At 34.1% G+C, this 24,399-nt stretch overlaps 1 protein-coding gene across 2 annotated transcripts in view; it reads left to right on the top strand.

Annotated features, from left to right (window-relative positions):
* TXNDC8 (thioredoxin domain containing 8) overlaps window positions 1-24,399 on the top strand; it is a 58,822-nt gene that overhangs the window by 13,962 nt on the left and 20,461 nt on the right. The window contains exons 3-4 of one of the 2 annotated variants that reach the window (XM_051962538.1): window positions 4,232-4,291; window positions 7,621-7,686. In XM_051962538.1, coding sequence (XP_051818498.1) covers window positions 4,232-4,291; window positions 7,621-7,686 — 126 coding nt within the window. The remainder of the gene's footprint in view (window positions 1-4,231; window positions 4,292-7,620; window positions 7,687-24,399) is intronic. The other variant, XM_051962545.1, reaches the window with a different exon arrangement.

The raw sequence follows: 24,399 nt of genomic DNA, 5'->3' as shown, positions 1-24,399 counted from the left end.
AGTATCATAACTGAAGGTAGGAATTACCAAATTATAATTTCTTATCAATAAATGTTTGATTTGTGTACTTATTTTATATGCCTATTTATCAGAGACGCATAAACATTTCTTAGGCAAAAAGGGATCACAAATGGGAAATGTTTAAAAGGTCTTAGTCTAGACCAGTCTCTGCTCTATAGATTCTTGCTGAACCTTCATGATACCTTTCCCTAACCAGACTAACACTCTACTGGAAGTAAGTAGAGTATGTAAACATACAGTTAGATTCAAACTATATACAAATAAACAGTAATTTAGAAGGGAGGCACTAACATCAGGTAAAATTAGGAAAGACTTCTTATAGGTCCTATTTTCAGGGCTTCTTAAACTTTAAGACAATTTGACTGGAATATATGGAATGGAAGAGAAATGTGTTGATTTGCTGAAAGGATAGGCTGGAGCCTAACTGTAAAGATCTTTAAATGCCAAAGAGAAACAATAAATAAGGAATCACTTGAAAGACCAATTAAAAGAATATTGTTCCTATACTCAAAGCGTTGTCAAAATGTGCATACCCTTTGAGCCAGCAGTGTTTCTATTGGGCTTATATCCCAAAGAGATCTTAAAAGGAAGGAAAGGGACCCACATGAGCAAAAATGTTTGTGGCAGCCCTTGCTGTAGTGGAAATTGGGTGGACGCCCATCAGTTGGAGAATGGCTGAATAAGTTATGGTATATGAATATACTGGAATATTATTGTTCTCTAAGAAATGATCAGCAGGATGATTTCAGAGAAGCCTGGAAAGACTTACATGAACTGATGCTAAGAGAAATGAGCAGAATCAGATCATTGTACATAGCAACAAGATTATACAATGATGAATTCGGATGGACATGGCTCTTTTCAACAATGAGATGATTCAGGCTAGTTTCAATGATCTTGTGATGAAGAAAGTCATTTACACCCAGAGAGAAGACTGTGGGAACTGAGAGTGGATCACAACATGGAATTTTCACTCTTTTCATCATTGTTTGCTTGCATTTTGTTTTCTTTTTCATTTTTCCCTTTTTGATCTGATTTTTCTTATATAGCAAGATGATTGTATAAATATGTATGCATATATTGGATTTAACATCTATTTTTAACATGTTTAACATATATTGGATTGCTTGGTATCTAGGAGAGGCTGAAGGGGGGAAGGGGAGAAAATTTGGAACACAAGGTTTTGCAAGGATCAATGTTGAAAAATTATCCATGCATATGTTTTGAAAATAAAAAGCTTTAATAATAATAATAACAAAGAATATTGTTCCTAACCTACCCCTTAATGGAAGTGGGAAGTCTGTAGGTGTTATATGTTGTACATTTTCAGGTTTTTTCAATGTATCAATCAACTGATGTTTTTTTCCTCCTAAAACATTATCTATTATATGAGATGGTCCTCCAGGAGGGAAAGGAATAATTGCGATAATTATGGTAATATAAGAAACAAAAAATATCAATTAAAAACATTAACTTCAGTTCAGCCTGAATTAGGCTGGTTGTGGCCAGAGAAAACTAAAGAGAGATAAAATGGTTTATATGAATGTATAAAGCAGGACATTGTAAAACAATTATGATTTTTAAAAACAAACACAATCCTCTGATCTACTTTGGACTCTGTAGACAGGTGCCACAGCTGTCCTTACTAGGTTACTGGGCAACCATCCATTTTAAATAGAAGACACTTCTGAGGCTCTTGCTGTGACTACTAAGAGACTGAAAAAGAGCAATGCTGCAAGCCTTGATGTTGGTCAAAAAAAGAAAAATTTAATGGACAATATTTCCTTTATGACACATGAATCTTTCTAGATGATTTGTCAAGGGGAGGAAAATCTGTTGGCTAGATCCCAGGGCTTTAAGTGCTTGCTGATTCAATTTGACTTTTTTAATTGAACTTAGTAGGAGCTGAATGTACCCTTTCAGAAAGCCAGCTGCCTCTGTTTAATTTTTTAAAAAGCTTTTCCCATCCATCTCATTGACCATGAAGTAAAATCTATTCCCCTAAATATGATGCAACCCTATTATTCAAGGTCCTTAAGGCATGGGAGATTGCAATTTCCCTGATTTTCTGTGAATTTTCTAACAGATGATGTCAACCTTAATATTGTATTTGCTTTCTCAGTAGCAATTTGTCAACAATGGAATTATTTTAAAGTATTTTAAAGGATAATGCCATTTATAGTATAATTAACATGGTATTTGACAAGGAAGAGAAAGTTAATACTTGGGAAAGCTAATACCATTGAGTTGGAATTTTAACCCATATTGATCACATGGGATAATTCTTATTATTTCAGATTCTCCCTCCCCATAGTATTCTCTACCCATCAGCAGCCACTTAGAGATCTGTTTTCCAGAATTGTTTCAGATGATCAGGACCACATTACAAGCACAGCTCTCATTAAGTTGGGAGAGGCTTGTTTTTGCTTTTGTTGTTTTTAAATTACAAGGTCAATGTATAGACTAAAATCTATCATAAACCAAAAAACCTATTATCCTTGAGACTTGAAAATCTTTGAACAACGTGAAATGTTTTTGTGTTAGCAAAAAAGCTAGAAGCACATTAGCTACCCATTGATTGGGGATTGACTGAAATTGTGGTGTATGAATAGAATATCCTTGTACCCTAAGAAATAATGAATATGAGTAATTCATATAAATTTGGAAATATTTGTATAAACTAATGCAAACTGAAGTAAATCAAACTTAGAGAATCATATATGAAATATATGGAACGCACAATTCAGATTCATGATAGAATTCATCGTTTTAGAGGACTAACAATGAAATATATTCCCCTTCCCTCAATAGAGAAGTGGTAGACTCTAGAAGTAGAGCACGATTAATATGGTCATGGTCTGTTTTATTTAACTTTGTTACGAGATTAGCTTCTGGGTTTGTGTGTTGGAAGAAGGAGGGGAGAATATTGGGAAGTAACAACAGTGTAGGAAAAAGGCAACATTAAAACATAAAAAGAAGAAAATACATGTCAATATTATCCCAATTTATTTATCAAGGAAACAGGGCCCCATCATTCAATTCAACACACATTGATTTTAGCATCTACTGTGTCTAGTGGGGAGAAGGGGTGGGCAAGAAATTAGGGTTTTGTCCTACTGATTAGGGCAGTTGTTGGTCTTAGAAATCCTCTACTAGAAAAAGAAGTACAGCGTCTGAAACTTACCCAGTACAAATCAAAAATCAAGCTGTGTCAGAATCAAAGCTTCTCACATGTACCAAAATTCAAGGGGCTAAATGGCAAATATAAAACTGGGTACAAAAATGGCTATTTAAACTGAAGGAATTAATATAAGATAGGAAATGTGTGGATAAGCTGACTACTTCCTGATTAAGTCTATCCCTTTCGAAACTGTATCCTTTTCTTCTCAATGGTAAGGGTGGGGTTCCCTCCTTGGCATGCTGCACTAGAGCAGCTGTAGAATTGGACACCTAGTGCTACAACAGATACCACAAGGTATACAAAATCCCTCTAACATATAGTATGGCAAGTGAAACCTTATGATCTCATTAGAGAAACAAGACATCCTAATATATCACAATGCAAGATTTATGGCAAAAATTTTTAATATGACAAATGGTTTTATATGGCAAATCATCAAAAGAAATAGTGGAGACAATAGTGTCCCCCCTCACCTCCCCGAAGCAATTGGGGTTCAGTGACTTGCCCAGGGTCACACAGCTAGGAAGTATTAAGACCAAATTTGAACTCAGGTCCTCCTCACTTAAGGGCTGACACTCTATAGGACACCATTTGTAAAGAGAGATTCATGTAGGTTCAAGTTAGCTAACTGGTAGCGGTGTCAGAACTTTTATCCAGATTCCTTGATATCCACTCTAGACCTTGACCACATACTTGAATCACACTTTGGTTTAGAAGTTCAGTGTATCTTAACAGTGCCCTGTGAGAGCTATGTTATTCCTAGGAAATCTGTCCAACTAAATAGCACTAAAATATCAGTTATGCATAGTAAATTGTAAACTCTTCAAGGGCAAGAACTGTCTTTGCTTTTATATCTCTAGAGCTTGGTATAGTACATGGAACATATAGGGGTTTAATAAATGCTTATTGACTATTGATTAAATCTAAGATCATTTGATTGATGCTAAAAAGTTTCTCTTAACAGCTCTGATACTTGTTACTATAAATATACAGTGTACTAACTATGGATTCTTCCATTTCATTTTTAAGGAAATGGCTATGAGATATGAAAATGTAATATTTGCCAATGTGGATGTGGATGCTGCAGCGGTAAGACATTTAATCCCTGCCCCTCCTCTAAAATAAGGTCCACTTATAAAGTATGCTGAATGCCTTGCCTTATATATTATAAATCCACAGAATCTCAAAATTGGGAGGATCACAGGTGTGGTCCATTCCAAAGGTAAAAAAAGCATCTCTTTTATACATACCTATCCAGTAGTCATTCAGCCTTTTCTTGAAGACCTCCACTGGGAGAAAAGATCAATTATACTTTGGGATTTTTAAAAAGTTTTGTTTGGAAATGATTTCCCTTGCTAAGCCTGAATTTGCATCTTTGCAACTTGTACTTTTTCCTCACAGTTCTGTCCAATAACCCTTTAGACACTTGAAGACAGTTCTTATGTTCTACCACCACCCCCTATTCATTTTCTCCTAACCACCTAACTGCTTGTTATAGACTAACTAGATTAAACACATTTCCCTGTAAGAAGTGAGTTCAGTTAGTAATTTGTTTTAATTGCAAGGAAATGTATTAGTTCATTCTTTATCAAACTGTAATGAAAACTTCTTATAGTGCTTGCATAAATGCTATACTATATAAGGATAACAGCCTTCCTTACCAATATGATTTCATAGATGAGGACTCTCCCTCTATCAAGGAAGATTGGCATCTTCTCCAAAACATCTAGTCCTACTAAGTTGCTTTAAATTATTTGCCCAGAGTTACATAGTTGGCTTTATGTATCAGAAGCAGATCTTCAAATCTGATCTTCTGGATTCTAATACTAGCTTTCTATCCACAAGGCTATGCTGTCTCATATTTTACTATACATTATATACTTTTATACATCCTAAGACATTTTAACAAAGACAAAAAATATTTTACTACTTCCTGCCCTATGGGAGACAGTGAAATGGGAGGAAAGAAAGGGAAAGGGACAGTCCCTAATTGTATTTTATACAATTTTGAAGATTTTTTCAAAATTCCTTAACTCTTTTTTTTTAAATTCTTGTCCATGAAAAAAAGCTACTGTTATCTTCTCACCAAAAATATAATATTAGAGAACCATGGGGAAATCTCAGTGTTATACAATTTCTTTACAAAATATCCTACTTAATATTCATTAATTTTAGCTAGAAAAAAAATTTTGATCAGTTATTTACAGTAGATTATCCTACTCAAAACAAAAGAATCAAGTATGTTTTGTGAAAGTATGTTGACTCATCATCTGTGATTCATTAATTGAGATTATGAAATAATTTGGAGTCTCTCAAAGTCACTAACATAGTTAGGATGCAGAAAGATGATCATATTTCAAGCTTCTTCCAAAATGCCAACAATTCATTGGAAATATCTTATTTCTCTTCAAGTCAGCCAAATCAAATACTATCCAGTCAGACTGAGGTTCTAGCAGCATTCTCTCTTAGCCATTTGAAATGAAATATCAAATATCCTCTTCTGATGATTTTATTTGGTTTAATGTCTGCAGTTGCTAACATGATGAAGTTTTAGTTCATTTCAACAATATTTTATATTAGGCACAAAAGTTACAAATACAAAAAAAAAAAAAAAAAAAGAACTCATCCCTGCCCTCAAGGATCATTTTGCTGTAATATCCTACATTCTACAAGAAGCCTTTCTTAATCTAATTTTAGTGCCTTCTCTCTGTTTATAATTCCCAATTTATTCTTCACATAACTTGTTCTTCGGTTGTCTTCATATTGTCTTCCCAGTTAGAGTCCAGGAGAACACGAAATATATTTTTTGTGCTTTGCTTTTTAGTTTAGTTTAGTTAGTTTTTTTTTTTTTTTTTTTTTTTTGGGCCGGGAGTGGGGGGTGGAGGTGGGGGAGGGGGATTTGCCCTTTTTCTATCCCTAAAGCTTAGAATAGTGTTTGGCATTAGTTAAGTGTTAATATTTCTATTGCCTCTAGGATAGAATACCTGAATTTAAAGCCCTACACAATCTGGGTCCCACTTAACATTTCAGTTTCATTTTATATGACCCCCCTATTTCATATACTGTCATTCCAGTCAAAGCTTCCTGATAGCTGTGATGGTGGGTATTCCATCTTCTGCATCAGGCCTGTCCTGCAACCTTGGATTATACTCCCATCTCTTTATCTTTTCCACTTCTTAAAATCCCTGGCTTCTTTCCAAGTCTCAGGTCAAGAGTTGTCTTTTAATACCCACAATTGTTAACATCCAGTTCTTTCTCTTCAAATTATCATGCATGTACATATCAATTTGGATGTTATACCATATATCCCCATACACCACAAGTAGACTGTCTTCTTGCCTTTGAGGCCAGCTTTCTCGTTCACCTCACTAAGCATTCCTGATAATTTTCCATTATTTATTTATTCATTTACTTATTTTTGTTTTGTTTTGTTTTGTTTTTTGGAAGCTTGCCCAGGGTTACAGTTAGTAAATATCTGAGCTGGCATTAGAACTCAAGTTCTCCTGACTCTACAATGCTCTATCTACTGTACCACCTCAATGTCCATTTTTTTTTTTGTGATTTTTTTTTTTAATTCTGCTGAACATAAACTTAGATTTGTTCTTTGTAGAAGAGAATTCATTAAGTTTGTAATTAGAGTGAGATATAATTTTTAAAAATGTCCCACATTCCAAATTCAATTTTTGAAACAACATAAATCCACAACTTTGAATGGGATTTGTCTTGCTTTTTTGAAGTAAATAAGTTTGTCATTCTTATATAAAATGTTGAATCTGTTTTTCATCCATCAAAACTGCTCAAACAGTATTGTCTCAATAGAAACTCTGACCCTCAGTTTCGTATAACTATAAAATGGGAAGGAACAATAACAGTTGTGCTACCTACTTCAGAGAGTGGCTGTAAAGATCAAATGAGAAATATATATATATATATATATATATCTTCTATGAATTTTTACTATTATCAAATTTGAATGCATTCTAGAGCTATCTTAATTGTTTCTTATCTCTTACTTATTTCAAGGCTATGTAAGGTATATCCCAGAAAACCCTTACAAGGTTGGATAGAATGGAACTCTCTGTCTCCCCTCCTAATTGCTTCTCCCATTATTAACCCCATCATGCGGAAAGAATTTGCTGAACGCCTGAAGCATTCATATGGGACTGGCACAGTTTCTTGGTTGTCAAGATGCAAGGAATTATCGGAGAGTAGGAAAATTTGTCACAGGGCCCTGCTTCTTGTCAAAAGAAATAAGTTCAAGCCCACCAATAGAATATACTCCTATTAGCAGTAATTCATGATTACTTCAGGGCATTCAGTATGATATAGTAAAGAGTAATCTGAAAGATAGGATACCCTGTTATAGAGGAGATATACATTAGTGATTGACATCCACCATTTTTTTTTCTCTTTCCTAGGAGGTGGCCACCTCTTGTCAAGTCAAATCCATGCCCACGTTTCAGATGTATAAAGAATCCCAAAAGGTATCAGCAGTAACTGATAGTAATTATATTATGATCATGGCAGGATAACAAGTAAGCCAACCATTTTTCTTTAATAACAGTCTAAAAATGGTTTAGTGTATGCTGGTTGTTGATGAAACAATCTTCACTATTTTGATAAATTAACTGAGCAGTGGAGAAAAGTCATTCAAATATGGAGTACTTTATTCTGACACTTGGGAATTTCTTGAATTTATATGAGTCATGGGACTTCTCTAAGTCTCAGTTTTCTTAACTGTTAACCTGGAATAATAGTGATTATACTACTACTTTTCAGAGTTATTATGAGGTTGTTTAAACTTTGCAAAGCTTAAAACTCAATGTAAATGAGTTTGAACAAAACTTAGTTTAACCTTATTGTATTACAGAAGTGTTATTCAAACCTGCAAATGACACAAAACTGAATAAAATAGCTAACAAAATTCATAAAAACAAATATTTGAAATTTTTCATGCTGAACTGAAATGACCAAAATAAAATTCATTAAGGATAAACATAATGTTTGGCATTTAAGTTCAAAAAAATCATTTTCAGAAGTATAGAATTGGAGAGCACTGGATTAGTCAGAGTTGTTTTTGAGCTTTGTGCTTTTTGTTTTTTAAAATAAAGGATTTTTCACTAACCTTATATAAGCTTAATATGACTCAGTGCTGGTTTGCTTATTGTTTATTCCATAGACTTTTGTGTGGTAAAGCAAGGGGTGTTCCGTATAGGTCCTCCATAGGTTGCAAACTCCTTGAGTGCAAGGATTGATTTTTATTTTCTTTCTATCTGCGTTACTTGGTACCATGCTGGGCAAATAGTAGGTGCTTAATACAATGTTTTCTGATTGACTGACTTTCATGCAAGCTAGAAGAAATATGTTTCCAGGTTTGTTCTCTTAATCCAGAGGACAGAACTAGGACCAATAAGTTTAAATTTTAAGATAGATTTCAGATCCACATACGAAGGAACTATCTGATAATTAGGGTTCTCCAACATTTGTGAGAAAATGAATTCCCTATCACTGGAGGTGTTCAATCAGGGGGCTAGCAGTAGTAGTAAAAAAAAAAAAATTGGATTACAAATCAGGGGAGAACTGCTATGAAAACAAGAGAACATAGGCAAGTCACATGATTTCCAAGAAATACATAATAGTTGTCTATGCTGATAAACCTGGGGACTTTTTGTGTATCTGTCATCACTGATAGCATTTGAGGGGTGTGTGTGTGTGTGTGTGTGTGTGTGTGTGTGTGTGTATGTGTGTGTAGATGTATATGTATATATGTGTGAGTTTTGTCTTTCATTTCCAAAGAAGACCAAAAATGACATCACTTCTGAATCGTCTGATTCTGGTTGATCAGACCAATATGAACTCAGAATCCTTTGTTACAGATCATTCCCTGTGAACATTTGGGGTGGATTCTCTAATTTTCCACATCTCAGGATAATTCAATTCTGCTTTGCTTCTAAAGCACAGCATCTTCTTTGATGAGGGCACACCATGATGGGTGGTTCTGTGCCAGTTTCTCCATGTCATGCAATCATTCTAAAGTTCTTAAGATAGAACATGAGAGTGTCCTTGTATTGCTTTTTCTGATCACCACGTGAGCACTTGCCTTGTGTGAATTCTCCATAAAATAATCTTTTTGGCAAGCATATATTTGGCATTCAAACAATGTGGCCAGCCCAAAGGAAATGCACAATTCTTAGTAGACCTTAAGTTTAGTAGTTTATCTAATACCTCTCTTCACCCACACTTTCCTTCAGATACTCTCAAATACTAAGCTAGTTCTGGCAATGCATGTGTTAACCTCATAATCAAAGTGTACATCCCTGAGAAATATCCTGTCAAGGAAAGTGAATTTATTCATTCATTCATTCATTCATTCATTTATTTATTTATCTATCTATTTATTTATTTATTTAATTTTTATTTAATAATTACTTTATATTGACAGAATCCATGCCAGGGTAATTTTTTTTTTACAACATTATCCCTTGCACTCGTTTCTGTTCCGATTTTTTTCCCCTCCTTCCCTCCACCCCCTCCCCTAGATGGCAAGCAGTCCTTTATGTGTTGGATATGTTGTAGTATATCCTAGATACAATATATGTTTGCAGAACCGAACAGTTCTCTTGTTGCATAGGGAGAATTGGATTCAGAAGGTATAAATAACCCGGGAAGAAAAACAAAAATGCAGATAGTTCACATTCGTTTCCCAGTGTTCTTTCTTTGTGTGTAGCTGCTTTTGTCCGTCATTTATCAATTGAAACTCAGTTAGGTCTCTTTGTCAAAGCAATCCACTTCCATCAAAATATATCCTCATACAATATCGTTGTCGAAGTGTATAATGATCTCCTGGTTCTGCTCATTTCACTTAGCTTCAGTTCATGTAAGTCTTGCCAGTCCTCTCTGTATTCATCCTGCTGGTCATTTCTTACAGAACAATAATATTCCATAACATTCATATACCACAATTTACCCAGCCATTCTCCAATTGATGGGCATCCATTCAATTTCCAGTTTCTAGCCACTATAGACAGGGCTGCCACAAACATTTTGGCACATACAGGTCCCTTTCCCTTCTTTAGTATTTCTTTGGGATATAAGCCCAATAGAAACACTGCTGGATCAAAGGGTATGCACAATTTGATAATTTTGGGGCATAATTCCAGATTGCTCTCCAGAATGGTTGGATTCGTTCACAACTTCACCAACAATGCATTAGTGTCCCAGTTTTCCCACATCCCCTCCAACATTCATCATTATTTTTTCCTGTCATCTTAGCCAATCTGACAGGTGTGTAGTGGTATCTCAGAGTTGTCTTAATTTGCATTTCTCTGATCAATAATGATTTGGAACACTTTTTCATATGAGTGGTAATAGTTTCAATTTCATCCTCTGAAAATTGTCTGTTCATATCCTTTGACCATTTATCAATTGGAGAATGGCTTGATTTCTTATAAATTTGAGTCAGTTCTCTATATATTTTGGAAATGAGGCCTTTATCAGAACCTTTAACTGTGAAGATGTTTTCCCAGTTTGTTGCTTCCCTTCTAATCTTGTTTGCATTAGTTTTATTTGTACAAAGGCTTTTTAATTTGATGTAATCAAAATTTTCTATTTTGTGATCAGTAATGGCCTCTAGTTCATCTTTGGTCACAAATTTCTTTCTCCTCCACAAGTCTGAGAAATAAACTATCCTATGTTCCTCTAATTTATTTATAATCTCGTTCTTTATGCCTAGGTCATGGACCCATTTTGATCTTATCTTGGTATATGGTGTTAAGTGTGGGTCCATGCCTAATTTCTGCCATACTAATTTCCAATTGTCCCAGCAGTTTTTATCAAATAATGAATTCTTTTCCCAGAAATTAGGGGCTTTGGGTTTGTCAAACACTAGATTGCTATAGTTGACTATTCTGTCTTGTGAACCTAACCTTTTCCACTGATCCACTAATCTATTTCTTAGCCAATACCAAATGGTTTTGGTGACTGCTGCTTTATAATATAATTTTAGATCAGGTACAGCTAGGCCACCTTCATTTGATTTTTTTTTTCATTAATTCCCTTGAGATTCTCGACTTTTTATTGTTCCATATGAATTTTGTTGTTATTTTTTCTAGATCATTAAAATATTTTCTTGGAAGTCTGATTGGTATATCACTAAATAGATTAGTTTAGGGAGTATTGTCATCTTTATTATGTTCGCTTGGCCGATCCAAGAGCACTTAATATTTTTCCAATTATTTAAGTCTGACTTTATTTGTGTGGAGACTTTTTTATAATTTTGCCCATATAATTCCTGACTTTCCTTTGGTAGATAGATTCCCAAATATTTTATGGTATCAACAGTTATTCTGAATGGAATTTCTCTTTGTATCTCTTGCTATTGGGTTTTGTTGGTGATGTATAAAAATGCTGAGGATTTATGGGGATTTATTTTGTAGCCAGCTACTTTGCTAAAATTATGAATTATTTCTAATAGCTTTTTAGTAGAATCTCTGGGGTTCTCTAGGTATACCATCATATCATCTGCAAAGAGTGATAGTTTGGTTTCTTCATTGCCTACTCTAATTCCTTTAATATCTTTCTCGACTCTTATTGCCGAGGCTAGTGTTTCTAATACGATATTAAAAAATAATGGTGATAGAGGGCAACCTTGCTTCACTCCAGATCTTACTGGGAAAGGTTCCAGTTTTTCCCCCTTGCATATGATGCTTACTGATGGTTTTAAATATATGCTCAAGGACAGTGAATTTATCCAGAGCATTTAAAACTTCTCCATTTACTGTAACCAATGGTTCCATATATGGATAGTATGGCATTGACTGATGGAATATTTGTGCTTTCTTAGCGTTAATTGTTATGCTAAAATTAGCACAAGGAGCAAAACATCAATATATATTTTATTGCATGAGTGTCCAGTCATCTGCAAATGACAAATCATGCACCAACACTTTCTAGACTTTACTTTTGGCTTGTAGCCTTTTCAAGTTGAAAATTTTACCAACAGAACAGTGGCTGACTTTGATGCCATGTTTGTCTTCATTAAAGATGCATGACAACATGACTGAAAACATCATGCTAGAAAGCATGAGCGTTTTGTTTTACTCCTTTGGTGATTGGGAAAGCTCAAGAACATTGTTCCTTGTCCATATCCTGGACAAGCAAGCCAAAATGAAATACTGATCAATTTTTCTGGACAACCAAATTTTGATATATTTTTCTATAAGCCCTTCCTACTGACTATCAAAAGCCTTGGCTAGATCTACAAATGTGTCCAGACTTCTGTTCTGCTCCTGGCATTTCTCCTGGATTTGTCAGGCAGCAAACATATCAATTGTTCCTCAATCCTTTCTGAAGTCACACTAGATCTTAGATAGATGACTTTTCAGGTGTAGGATCAGTCTATTAAGGAGGACTCTGTCAAGAATCTTACCAGTAGTTACTAAAAGAGATACTCCCCTGTTATCATCACAGAATAATCTATTCCCTTTATATTTATAGAGATAGAAAATGGAGGTGTTTTTGAACTCCTGGGGAATAACTTCCTCTTGCCATATAGTCCAAAAAATTTCACTCAGTTTTTGTATGAGTGATGGATGCCCTACCTTATAAATATCAGCTGGAATAGAATTAGCACCCAGTCCTTCACCATACAAAAGGAGCTTAATAGCATTCAAAACTTCTTCTCCAGTTGGAATTTCAGCTAGGGAGGGATTGATTTTAATCTGAGGTAAACAGTCAAAGACTTCAGCATTGATTGATGGCAGTCTGTTGTGAACACTATTGAAATGTTCAGCCCATTTCTGTAGGATCATGTCATTATCATTAATCAATGTGGCTCCATCAGCATTGAGTAATTGAGATTCACCATAGGTCTTTTGTCCACAAATAGCCTTCAATGCATAATAAAAAACACTTTGGATTGTTACTATCAACATAAAACAGAATTTCATCTGCCAAATTTTTATTGCACTTTACTTTTGATAGAATTGAATGTTATCGTCTTAGAGATAGATGTACCTGCTGGTATACCCTGTAGAATAGTCATTTTTTTCACATAGGAGCTTCTGAATTTCCCATCATATCTATCAAATCAGTCTGGATGTTTGTGAGTTTCTAACCAAGATGAATAAAGGTAATTCTGTATACCAAATCTCTGAAAGCTGCTCACTTCTTTTCTATTCTATTTTTGTCAACTGTCTGTTGGCTCAATTTATCCTTCACATTTGCAATAAACTATTCCCCCTCAGAGACATAGTCTAATTTGTTGACATTATTTCTTCTAGTAGTCTTTTTGCTTTGGGGCCTGCCACTTTTGTTGAAGTAAATATTCAACTTGGAAGGGATAAATCTATGATTGGTCCAGCATTCTTTGCCACACGTTACCTTTGTCACTCTCATATCCTGTCTGTCTCTTTTCCTTAAAATCACATAATCTATTAAATGCCAACGTTTGCTGCAAGGGTGCATTCATTTAGTTTTATTATGTTTAGAGACAGTATTGGTAATGAGGTCATGAGACACACAAGTGTTCAACAATAAGTGACATTGATATTGTTTTTTCCAACTCCATTCCTCCCAAGGACTCTTGCCATGTTTAAACCTACTCTTGGCTTAGAGTCACCCAGAATTATCAGTTTATTCTCTTTTGGCACATTGATAATAAATGTACCCAGGTCTTCATAAAATTTTTCTTTGATCTCAAGGTTTGTCAGGATTGGGTCATAGGTACTGATGATGCTGTAGCATTTTACTTCAAGTGGCAGTCACATTGTCATGAATCTGTTGTTAACTCCTTTTGGTAGACATACAAGCTTGTTTACCTTGTTTTGATTGCAAAATCTACACCAGCTTCATGACATTCCCCTTCACTGTGGCCACTCCAGGAAAACATGTATCCAGTTTCAAGTTCTGATTTTATTTAAAGCTGGCCTTCATTTTCCAGTCTTGTTTCACTCAGGATTGCTATTTGGATGTGATACTTGCTTTATTCTCTCACAAGAACTGTGGGTTGTCTATAAGTATGCACATATTCATGAAATTGAGTGGATGCTCATCAATTGGGTAATGGCTGAATAAGTTGTGATATATACAAATAATGCAATATTTTTGTTCTATAAGAAATGATGAGCAGGCTGATTTCAGAAAATCCTGGAAAGACATGAACTCATGCTGAGTGAAATAAGCAGAACCAGGAGAATATTGTAAACAGTAACAGCAAGATTGTGTGATCATCATCTATGATAGACTTAACTCTTCTCAGTGATGCAGTGATCCAAAACAATTCCAATAGACTTGAGATAGAAAATGACAATCGTATCCTGAGAAAGAACTATGGAGACTGAATGCGGATTAAAGCATACTATTTTCATTTTTTTGTTTTTTTGTTTTTTGTTTCTCATGGCTTTTCCCTTTTGTTCTGACTTATCTTTCACAACATTACTAATATAGAAATATGTTTAAGATGATTGTACATGTATAACCTATATCAGATTGCATGCTCCTATGAGGGGAAAGAGAAGAGAGGGAGGGAGAAAAAAAATTGGAACTCAAAATCTTAAAAAAAAATGTTTTTGAAAATAAAAAAAGATTGGTAGGGAGATAAGAGGGAGGAAAAAAAAGCTTATTCGTTAGATAAACAAAATAATTTATAGAAAATTAAACAAAAAGAAAAATTTAATGAAACGCTGAATTTTTATATATTATTCCCACTGAGTTAATCTTTCTTAATCTGAAAGAGTTACCTACTGAAACTCAGTTTGAAGAAGGTTAATTATTATTTTTGTGGATCTGGTCTGATGGTAGGAGGTAACAGGAACAGAGAGTAAGAGATTTAAATGAGTTTCTGGCTTTGGAATAAGAGGACTGTGATTTTGTTTTTTACTAACAAATATCAAAATGATCTTTACTGAAATTTTTGCTTAAGAATCCAATATTTCTATCCACAACATTGAATCAGAATAGATATTTATCTTTTATGGGTGTGTGGCTTTTGGCCTATAAGAAGCTATTTTTCTGACAAGTCGTATCACTATGTAATATCACTTTTTTTTTTTTTTGCCTCAAAAATATTCACACATACTACTTCCCTCTCCTTCCAATTGTCACCTTTCTGGGAAAAAAAAAATCATTGGTTCACAGGAGAACATTGTACACAGTAATAGCAATACTGTTTGATGATCAAAATGTTTATTTTGATAGACTTAACTCTTCTCAAAAACACAGTGATCTAAGAAAGAGATATACAATCCACATTTAGAGAAAGAACAGTAGATCAAAGCATAGTATTTTCTTTTCTTTTTTTTTTTAACTAAAGCTTTTTATTTACAAAGCATCTGCATGGGTAATTTTTCTAACATTAATCTTTGCAAAACCTTTTGTTCCAAATTTTCTCCTCCTTCCCCCCACCTCCTCCCCTAGTTGGCAGGTAGTCCAATACAAAAGCATCGTATTTTCACATTTTTTTTCTTTCTCATGGTTTTTAGACTGATGTGGAAATATGCTTATGATGATTGCACATGTATAACCTATGTCAGATTGCTTGCCACCTTAGTGAGGGGGGAGAGAAAAGGAGAAAAAATGCAAATCAAAATTTTATAAAAGTAAATGCTAAAAGCTATTTTTACATATAATTAGAAAAAATGAAATACTATTAAATGGAAAAAAATTTAAATAATTGGTTAGACTACTTGGGTTGTTAGTTTTTTTTTTGTTTTTTTTTTAACAGTTTAACTAGATAATAGCTGACACACCCTTTTGTGTGAATTTACTGAACTTCATTACTAAGACTTAAGCTAATTAGATTTTTAATATTGGGAACATAACTAATTGCAGATTCTTCTGTGGGCCTTAATTTCTTAAAGGAAACTGGTATTCTATCTTGGAAGACTGTAATGAAGAAAAAAGAAAAACTGAGCCAATGACCTTCTTCATTGTAATGTAGAAGAATGTAAATTCTTCTTATTGCTTTGGTATCTAACAAAATGTGTTAATAGTTTTGTGATTCAGTCACAGAAAGATGTTAACAGAGAAGTAGTCAGATCTCTACTACTATAATAGATTTGTTTTTATAGATTCATTGAGAAAAATGCCATCAAAATAAGAAAACACAAACATTATGTACTTCTTGTACATAATTCTCATTCTTGCTCACTGGATATCTTTCTGTTGTTGCTTTTATATTTAATGTTTATTTTATTTTTCTCAATTACACATCAACAAAAATTTTTAACTTTTGTCTTTTAACATTTTGAGTTCGCCCTCTTTCCTCCTCTCTCTTTGAGAAAACAAGCAATTTGATAGACTACACATTTGCAGTCATGCAAAATATTTTCATACATGAAAATTAACACAACTCTGAGGTACCATTATATACTTCCCAGATTAGCTAAGATGATAGGAAAGGATAATGATAAATGTTGGAGGGAATGTGTGAAAATTGGGACTCATATGCATTGTTGATAGAGTTGTGAACTGATCCAATCATCCTGCAAAGCAATTTGGAACTATGTCCAAAAGGCTATCAAACATTGCATATTCTTTGCTCCAGATTATAAAACAGGGAAAAGGAACCACATGTACAAAAATGTTTGTAATGGCACTTTTTGTATTGGCCAGAAAATGGAAACTGGAGTGAATGTTTATCAGTTGGGGAATGACTAAATTATGGATGAATGTTATGGAATATTAATAAGAAATGATCAGCAAGATGATTTCAGAAAGGACTGGAGAAACTTAACATGAACTGATGCTAAATTAAGTGAGTAGAACCAAAAGAACATTGTACACAGTGGCAACAAAACTATGTAATGATCAACACTGATGGACTTGGCTCTATTCAACAGTGAGATGATTCAGGCCAATTCCAATGGACTTGTGATGGAGAGAGCCATCTCCATTCAGAAAGAAGGCTGTGGGGCTGAATGTAGATCACAATATAGTATTTGTATCATTTTTGTTGTTGTTTGCTTGCTTTTTTTTAACTTGATTTTTTCTTGTGTAGCATGATAAATGTGGAAATATATATAGAATTTCACATGTTTAACAAATATTGGATTCCTATCTATCTAGGAGAGGGGGTTTGGGGGAAGAAAGAGAGATAAAGTTGGAATGCAGGGTTTTCCAAGGGTGAATGTTGAAAACTATCTTTGTATATATTTTGAAAATTAAAAGCTATTATTAAAATTTTTAAAATAAAATTTGTTTTTTGGTTATGCTGCAAGAGAAAATACAGACTTAAAAAACCCAAGACTAATAGAAAAAAATAAAGTATGCTTCAATATGCACTCGGACTCCATTAGTTCTTTCCCTGGAGGTGAATAGCATTTTTCATCATAAGTTCTTCAGAATTGTGACTTGAATCATTGTTATTGCTGAGAATAGCTAAATTATTTGTAGTCAAACATTGTACCATATTGCTGTTACTGTATACAATGTTCTCTTGGTTCTGTTCATTTCACTTTGCATCAATTTACATAAGTCCTCCTAGGTTTTTTGAAACTATCCTGTTCATTATTTCTTATAACACAATAGTATTCCATCAAAATCACATATTACAATTTGTTTAGCCAGTTCTAATTTGTTGGATGTTCCTTCAATTTCCAATTCTTTGGTACCACAAAAGACCTGTTCTAAATATTTTTATAAAGGTCTTTTTCTTTTTTCCTTTAATCTCTATTATGGTGATTGTACATGTATAACCTATATCAGATTGCATGCTCCTATGAGGGAAAAGAGAAGAGAGCCTATGAGTATGTTTTAAGGTCCTGTTTTAAGCTCTTATTTTCTCCATATTCTTTCTTTCAGGGTGATCTCATCAGTTTTTATGGGTTCATTTATCATCTATATACAAATGACTCCCATATCTGGAAATCTAGCTCTATTCTATTTTCTAAATTCTAACCCTGCATAACCAATTATTGAATATGTTGAATGTAATATCACCTAGGCATCTAGACCTAACATGTTAAAAACAGAACTGATTATCTTTTCCCCAAAATCAGCCCTTATTTTCAGCTCCCCTAACAAGATGGATAAAGGAACCACCATTTTTCTAGATACTTACTTTTTCAACTTTAGAGTCATTCTTATTCTTTTTTCTCCCTTATGTGACATATTCAGTCAGTTGCCAAATTCAGCCAGTTTCTTCTTCACAGCATCTCTCACATACATTCCTTTTTTTCTGTTAAATGACCACAGTGTTAATTCAAGTCCCCATCATTTCTCATCCGGATTTATAATCTTTCCTATCTAATTAGTCCCCCACAGCATTGCCAAAGTGATATTCTTAAAGTACAAATGAGATCACATTCCTTGCTATATAAACCCAAGTGATTCCCTATTATTGCCTGTGGAATTAGATACAAAAGCATTTAAAGTTCCTCACTACAAGGTTTCAATTTACCTTCCTAGCCTTATTATGCATTACTCCCTTTCACAAACTATACAGTCCAATTGAACTTGCCTCCTTGCTGTTTCTTACATATGACATTCCATTTTCTATCTCAGTACTCATATTATAATCATGATTTTCCATTTGTTTATTATAATGTTGAATATTTTAATTAGCTAGATAGGCTAGAGTCCACAAAATAATCTTGTTACACAAGTTTACATCCTTGGCAGGGGAATTGGTATTCTTTTTTAAAGGCAGCATTTTCTGGAGCTTTCAAAATCTAACCTTCATACCTGAAATGTATTCCCTCCTCACACTCTTAAAAACCTCAAGTTTTCTTGAAAACTCAAGAAAGTTAAGGCTTTCCCTTAACTGCTAATATCTGTGCCCCAACACTTCACAATTACATATGCTTACTTTCCACATATTTAAAGCATAAGGTCCTTGAGAGACCTTTTTTGTTTTGTTTTGTTAATTTTTTTTCTTGTAGCTCTAGCACCAGGACAATACCTGACATCAAACAATAAGCCTTTATTAAATGCCTAATATATATATGTGTATATATATATCATTGGCATTATATATAATATACAATAATATATTATATGTAAAATATATCATTATATATGCATTTAATTAATATAGACTTATTTTTTATTTATGTAAAAAAAAAGTCACTCATATTAGAATCATGGTTTTCTCTTCCTCCAACCTCTTCCCTGGATAACAAGTAATCCAATATATGTTAAACATGTACAATTATTCAAAATATATTTCCATATCTATCATACTATATACAAGAAAAATCAGATCAGAAGAGGAAAAAATTAGAAAGAAAGCAAGCAACAATAACAAAGGTGAAAATACTATGTTTTGGTCCATATTCAAATGCAGATGGCTCTCTTCAAATGCAGATGGCTCTCTCCATCACAAGTCTATTGGAATTGTCCTGAATCACCTCATTGCTGAAAAGAACCACATCCATCAGAGTTGATCATCACATAATCTTCTTGTTGCTGTATACAATGTTCTCTTGGTTCTACTCACTTTACTTAGCATCAGTTCATGTAAGTCTCTCCAGGTCTCTCTGAAATCAGCTTAATATATTCTATTATATTCATATGCCATAACTTATTCAACCATTCCCCAACAGATAACTATCTATTCAGTTTCCAATTCTTTGAAGGCAGCATTTTCTACAGTTTTCAACATCTGCTTTAAAAATCTACAGGGGGGAAGTTCTGGACAAAAATGTAGCTATTATCCAAGTTATTCTTTGGCTGATGGTATTGTCTGGCAGAAGACTATAATTCCACTGCTTATAAGAGCCAGCTTCAACTAATCCTCATTAAGACTCACAGATAATAAACTTAGATAAGAACTGATCTCTACCCTTGTAGAAGTTCTGGTTTTGTAGAAGGCTGAGATGCAAAAAGTTTTAAAACACAATATTACAAGGTAAGCTTTTTCTTTTAGAGAGGTATAAAATGAAGTGCTCTTTGAGGTTCAGTTTCTTCATCTGAAAAATGAGAATAACATACCTTCCAAGTTTGTTATAAGGATAAAATACTTTTAAAGTGTTTTTGCAAACTTTTATGTGCTGTATAAATGCTAGCTATTAATTCATGATATTGTGGAAAGATGGAATTGGAGTGACTGCGTTTACATCCTGTCCTTGCTTTTTATCCTTTGACTTCAGGCAAAGCCCTTTCCTTCCGTAGATCTCAGTTTTCTCATCTGTGTGTGGAGGGCAGGCGGAGGGGGGGGGGGGGGGGGGAGAGGGGAGCAGGGGAGAAGAGGCGGAAGCGGGGGAAGTGGGTTGGACTAATAATTTCTGAGTTTTCTTCTAGTTCTAAATGTACAAACATGATCCTATGATATGAAATCCTAAAATAGTTATAGTTTCAAGCAATTTTCTGGCTTAACTTTTTCACTTTCATTTATTTAAAATGAGCAGGTCATATAACTTACTAGTCTACAAAATCAAGCTTCAGTATTAATTGTAGACCTAGTTCCTACTCTCACTATAAATTGTGGTTTGAGATATCAGCTGTAGCTTTCGTGTTTACTAATATCTTGTTTCTCTTTCTGCCATCTATTCTTTCATGTGTAAATCACTATCTTCTCTTTCTGTTTTCGGAAAAATTCACCTCTATTCATCCTATCTATATAAACAAAACCTAAATAAGATTGTTGAAACTTATATGGGCTCACTGAGCTGAAAACACAATGATGGTTCTGCATAGTTGACCTTTGGAAAATTTTTGTCATAGTAAGAGCTCTAGATTTGTGATTGTGCTTGATCTGGATAGACATCCTTAACTCTGACTGCCACCTAGGAAATGATATTATGGATAGAGTGCTGGATTGAAGACATGAAGACTTGAGTTGATATCTGGTCTTAATACATTTACTAGCTGTGTGATTTGAGAAAGTCATGCAACTTCTATCTGACCTCTCTTACTTTTCCAATGTTCTTATAATTTGCTCCCTTGCATATATTCAAACCAATAACACTGGTCTCCTCTTGTTCCTTATACATAATATTCCATTTCTCAATTCCAGTCATTTTCTCCTGAGATTTTCTTTTTTTTCATCTCTGCCTCCTCATTTCTCTGGTTTCAGGTCCCAGCTGAAATCCCCCCTTATACAAGAAGTTTTCCCCAATGCTCCTTAACATTGGTGTGTGTCTTCTAAAATTAATTTCATGGTATAGTACTCTGTACCTATTTTGTCTGTGTTTAATTATTTGCATAACATCTTCCCATTAGACTCTGAAACTCTTTGAAAGCAAAAACTGTTTTTCCTTTCCTTTTATCTCTAATGTTTAGCACATATTGCTGTTGTTATATCATTTTTCAGTCATGTCCAACTCTTTGTGATCCCATTTGAGGTTTTCTTGGCAAAGATACTGGAGTAGTTTGCCATTTCCCTCTCCAACTCATTTTACAAATGAAGAAACTGAGGTAAAATAGCGTTAAATGACTTACCTAGGGTCCCACAATTTGTAAGTGTCTGAGACCAGATTTTAACACAGGACTCCAGGCCTGCATTCTATCCCGAAGGGGCTTTTAGTAGGCAGTTAAATACTTATTGACTTGACTACAACTTCAGATTTTTTTTAGTGTTCTAATACTTTCTAATCTTGCCCAAATCCTCTGACGATGAAGTTTATACCATTCCATACTTCTTTCTATCTCATTACCATTACACTGAACCTTATCTCCATCTGGGGCTCCTCACTTTAGAGGTCTTGATTCTACCTCAGTTCAGGATTGCTCTTTTAAAGGAGATATAGTTAGAACCCTATCTTTTTCTTTCTCAGTCTCTTTCTTTCTACCTGTTTCTGTCTTCTTTTTATGTCCTTTCCTGGCTATCTGTCTCTATCTCTTTGTTTCTGTCTGTCTGTCTTTCATTATGTTCTTCTCATATGTCTCTGATAATATTAATTTACTTGTTGGAACCCGGTACCATTTTCATGCTTTTTCTTTCTTTTGATTGGTGCCCAATCCATATTTCATCAGTACAGACTTACACAGAATGATTTATCCATTCTTCATGGAAATCCCCTTCATTGGTACAGATTGGAAACTTTGGTACATTGGGTAAGAACACTGGATTTAGAATCACAGGGCCTGGATTCAAATTCAACCTCAGTCACTTACTAAATGGATAATGTTGGGCAAGTTATTTAACCTCTCTGGGCCTCAGTTTCCTCTGCGAAGTGAGGAAGTGGGACTAGAAGGCTTTTAAGGGTCTTCTACAACTCTTAATCTACGATCTTAGAAATTTAGAATCTTATAGAGTTACATGAGTCTTTTAGGTGTCAAGCAGCTTGCCTATGGTCACCTCATAATATATATCAGAGGCAAGATTTGAACTCAGGCAAGTTATGTTAGTTTTTCCTTAAAAAGCATTGGAACTTTCTTGAGACTTATTTGACCCAGAGAACTTCCTCAGGACAAAATAACCTTCAGTTCTATTAGAAGTTCTTATCTGATGGACCACTGAAGGCAACTGAGAGGCAAGAGAGTCATTTAGCACAACTAGTTCAGGGTCCTTGATATTTATGCTTGCTGAATATTCTTTCTTTCCCATGGATAAAAGTATCCACTTTTGTTAGCCATTGAATTACCTATGCATGTCTCTTTTTATTCTAATATCAGACTTAAGTTATTTGGGGATTGACTTGAATTAGGCCCAGACCAGGATATCAGGGCTTAGATTACTACCCTCTTTGCCACAATTTTCTACATTACTATAATTCTGAATTTTTATTGATTCAATTATAAATCCCATGACACAGACTAGTTGGAAACATAATCACAATGAATACAATTAAATATCATTTCTCCCCTTTTAAACCATCTCTCTTTCAGTAATGACACTAGCAATCTCTTACTTCTTCAGACTTGAAGATTCAGTCACTTTTAATTCTTCTTCCTTCACCACTACATGAAATCATTTTTGATGTAGAATCTATAAAACATAGCACTGAAGTGTTTCTTGCCTCCATCTCCTTCTTTTTGCTTAAACTATTAGTTCCAATGATTCAGTGGATAGAGAAATGGTCTTGGTGTCAAAAGGACCCGAGTTCAAATCCAGCCTCAGACACTTATTAAGTGAATGACCCCGGGCAAGTCAATTAACCTCAATTGCTCCAAAAAAAAAAAAAACCCTCTAGCTGTCACTTTCTCAGTTTAGGCTTTCTTTAACTCTTTCTCTTGCTTTAACTATTGCTATAGCTTCCTAGCTAATCAACAGTTCTGTCAAATTAATTTACCTAGCTCTGATTTATGTTACTCCACTGATTAAAAATGTTCAATAAAATACATACTCATATAAATATGTTAGTTCATAAATATTTAAGAGATCAAAGAAATAGACAAAGAATACATGTACAAAATTCTTTATAGGGCCACTTTTTATTGTATTAAAAAACTGGAAATAAAGCTGATGCCATTGATTGAAGAGTAGTTAAATAAGTTATAATATATGAAAGGAAAGGAACATTATCATGCCATAATAAATGACAAATAAGATCGATTCAGACAAACCCAGGAGATTCATATCTTATCTACTGGCAGACAGATAATCGACTACAAATGCAGAAAGGAAGATCCATTTTCAGACATGGCTTTGTTTTGCTTGGCTATACTTGTTACAAGAAGCTTTTTTTATTTATTTGGAGGCAAAAGAGGAAAGAAGGAGAAAAGCAATATAGACAAGGATTCCCCCAAAACAGAAGAATGAAACAAAAGAACATCAATAAGTATTTGTTAAAATAGAAAAAAAAAAAGGCAGAAGAATGTTCTGAATTACCATGGTAAGCCTGAAATATACTTTAAAAACAAACAAACAAACAAAACCAAGCTGAACAACATAGTTTTATATACAATCTTCCTTTTCTGTTTTGGGTGTGTTTGTTTTGCGTAGGAAAATAGTCAAGGTTGTTGAATTTGTCAAAAAGGACAACTTTTTATTTTCAAAACATATGCATAATTTTTAACATTCAGTCTTGCAAAAATTTGTTCCAATTTTTTTCCCTCTCTTCTCCCTCACCCTCCTCCCCTAGGAGGATGATAAGTAATCCAATATATGTTAAACATGAACAACTCTTCTATACATATTTCCACAATTATCATGCTGGACAAGAAAAATCAAATCAAAAAGGAAAAAAATGAGAAAGAAAACAAAATGCAAGTGATGCAGTTAGTGGCAGTGCAGAAAGTTGTGGGAATCCCCTCTGGTTGACTCAGGTCCAACATGAAAGAATTCACAAATCTGAAAAGTCTGAATGGCAAAAGGG

Source organism: Antechinus flavipes, chromosome 1 (genome assembly GCF_016432865.1).
Source record: "Antechinus flavipes isolate AdamAnt ecotype Samford, QLD, Australia chromosome 1, AdamAnt_v2, whole genome shotgun sequence".
NCBI lineage: Eukaryota > Metazoa > Chordata > Mammalia > Dasyuromorphia > Dasyuridae > Antechinus > Antechinus flavipes.
Note: the sequence above shows the minus strand (reverse complement) of the source record. Positions and strands in the feature narration are given on the sequence as shown.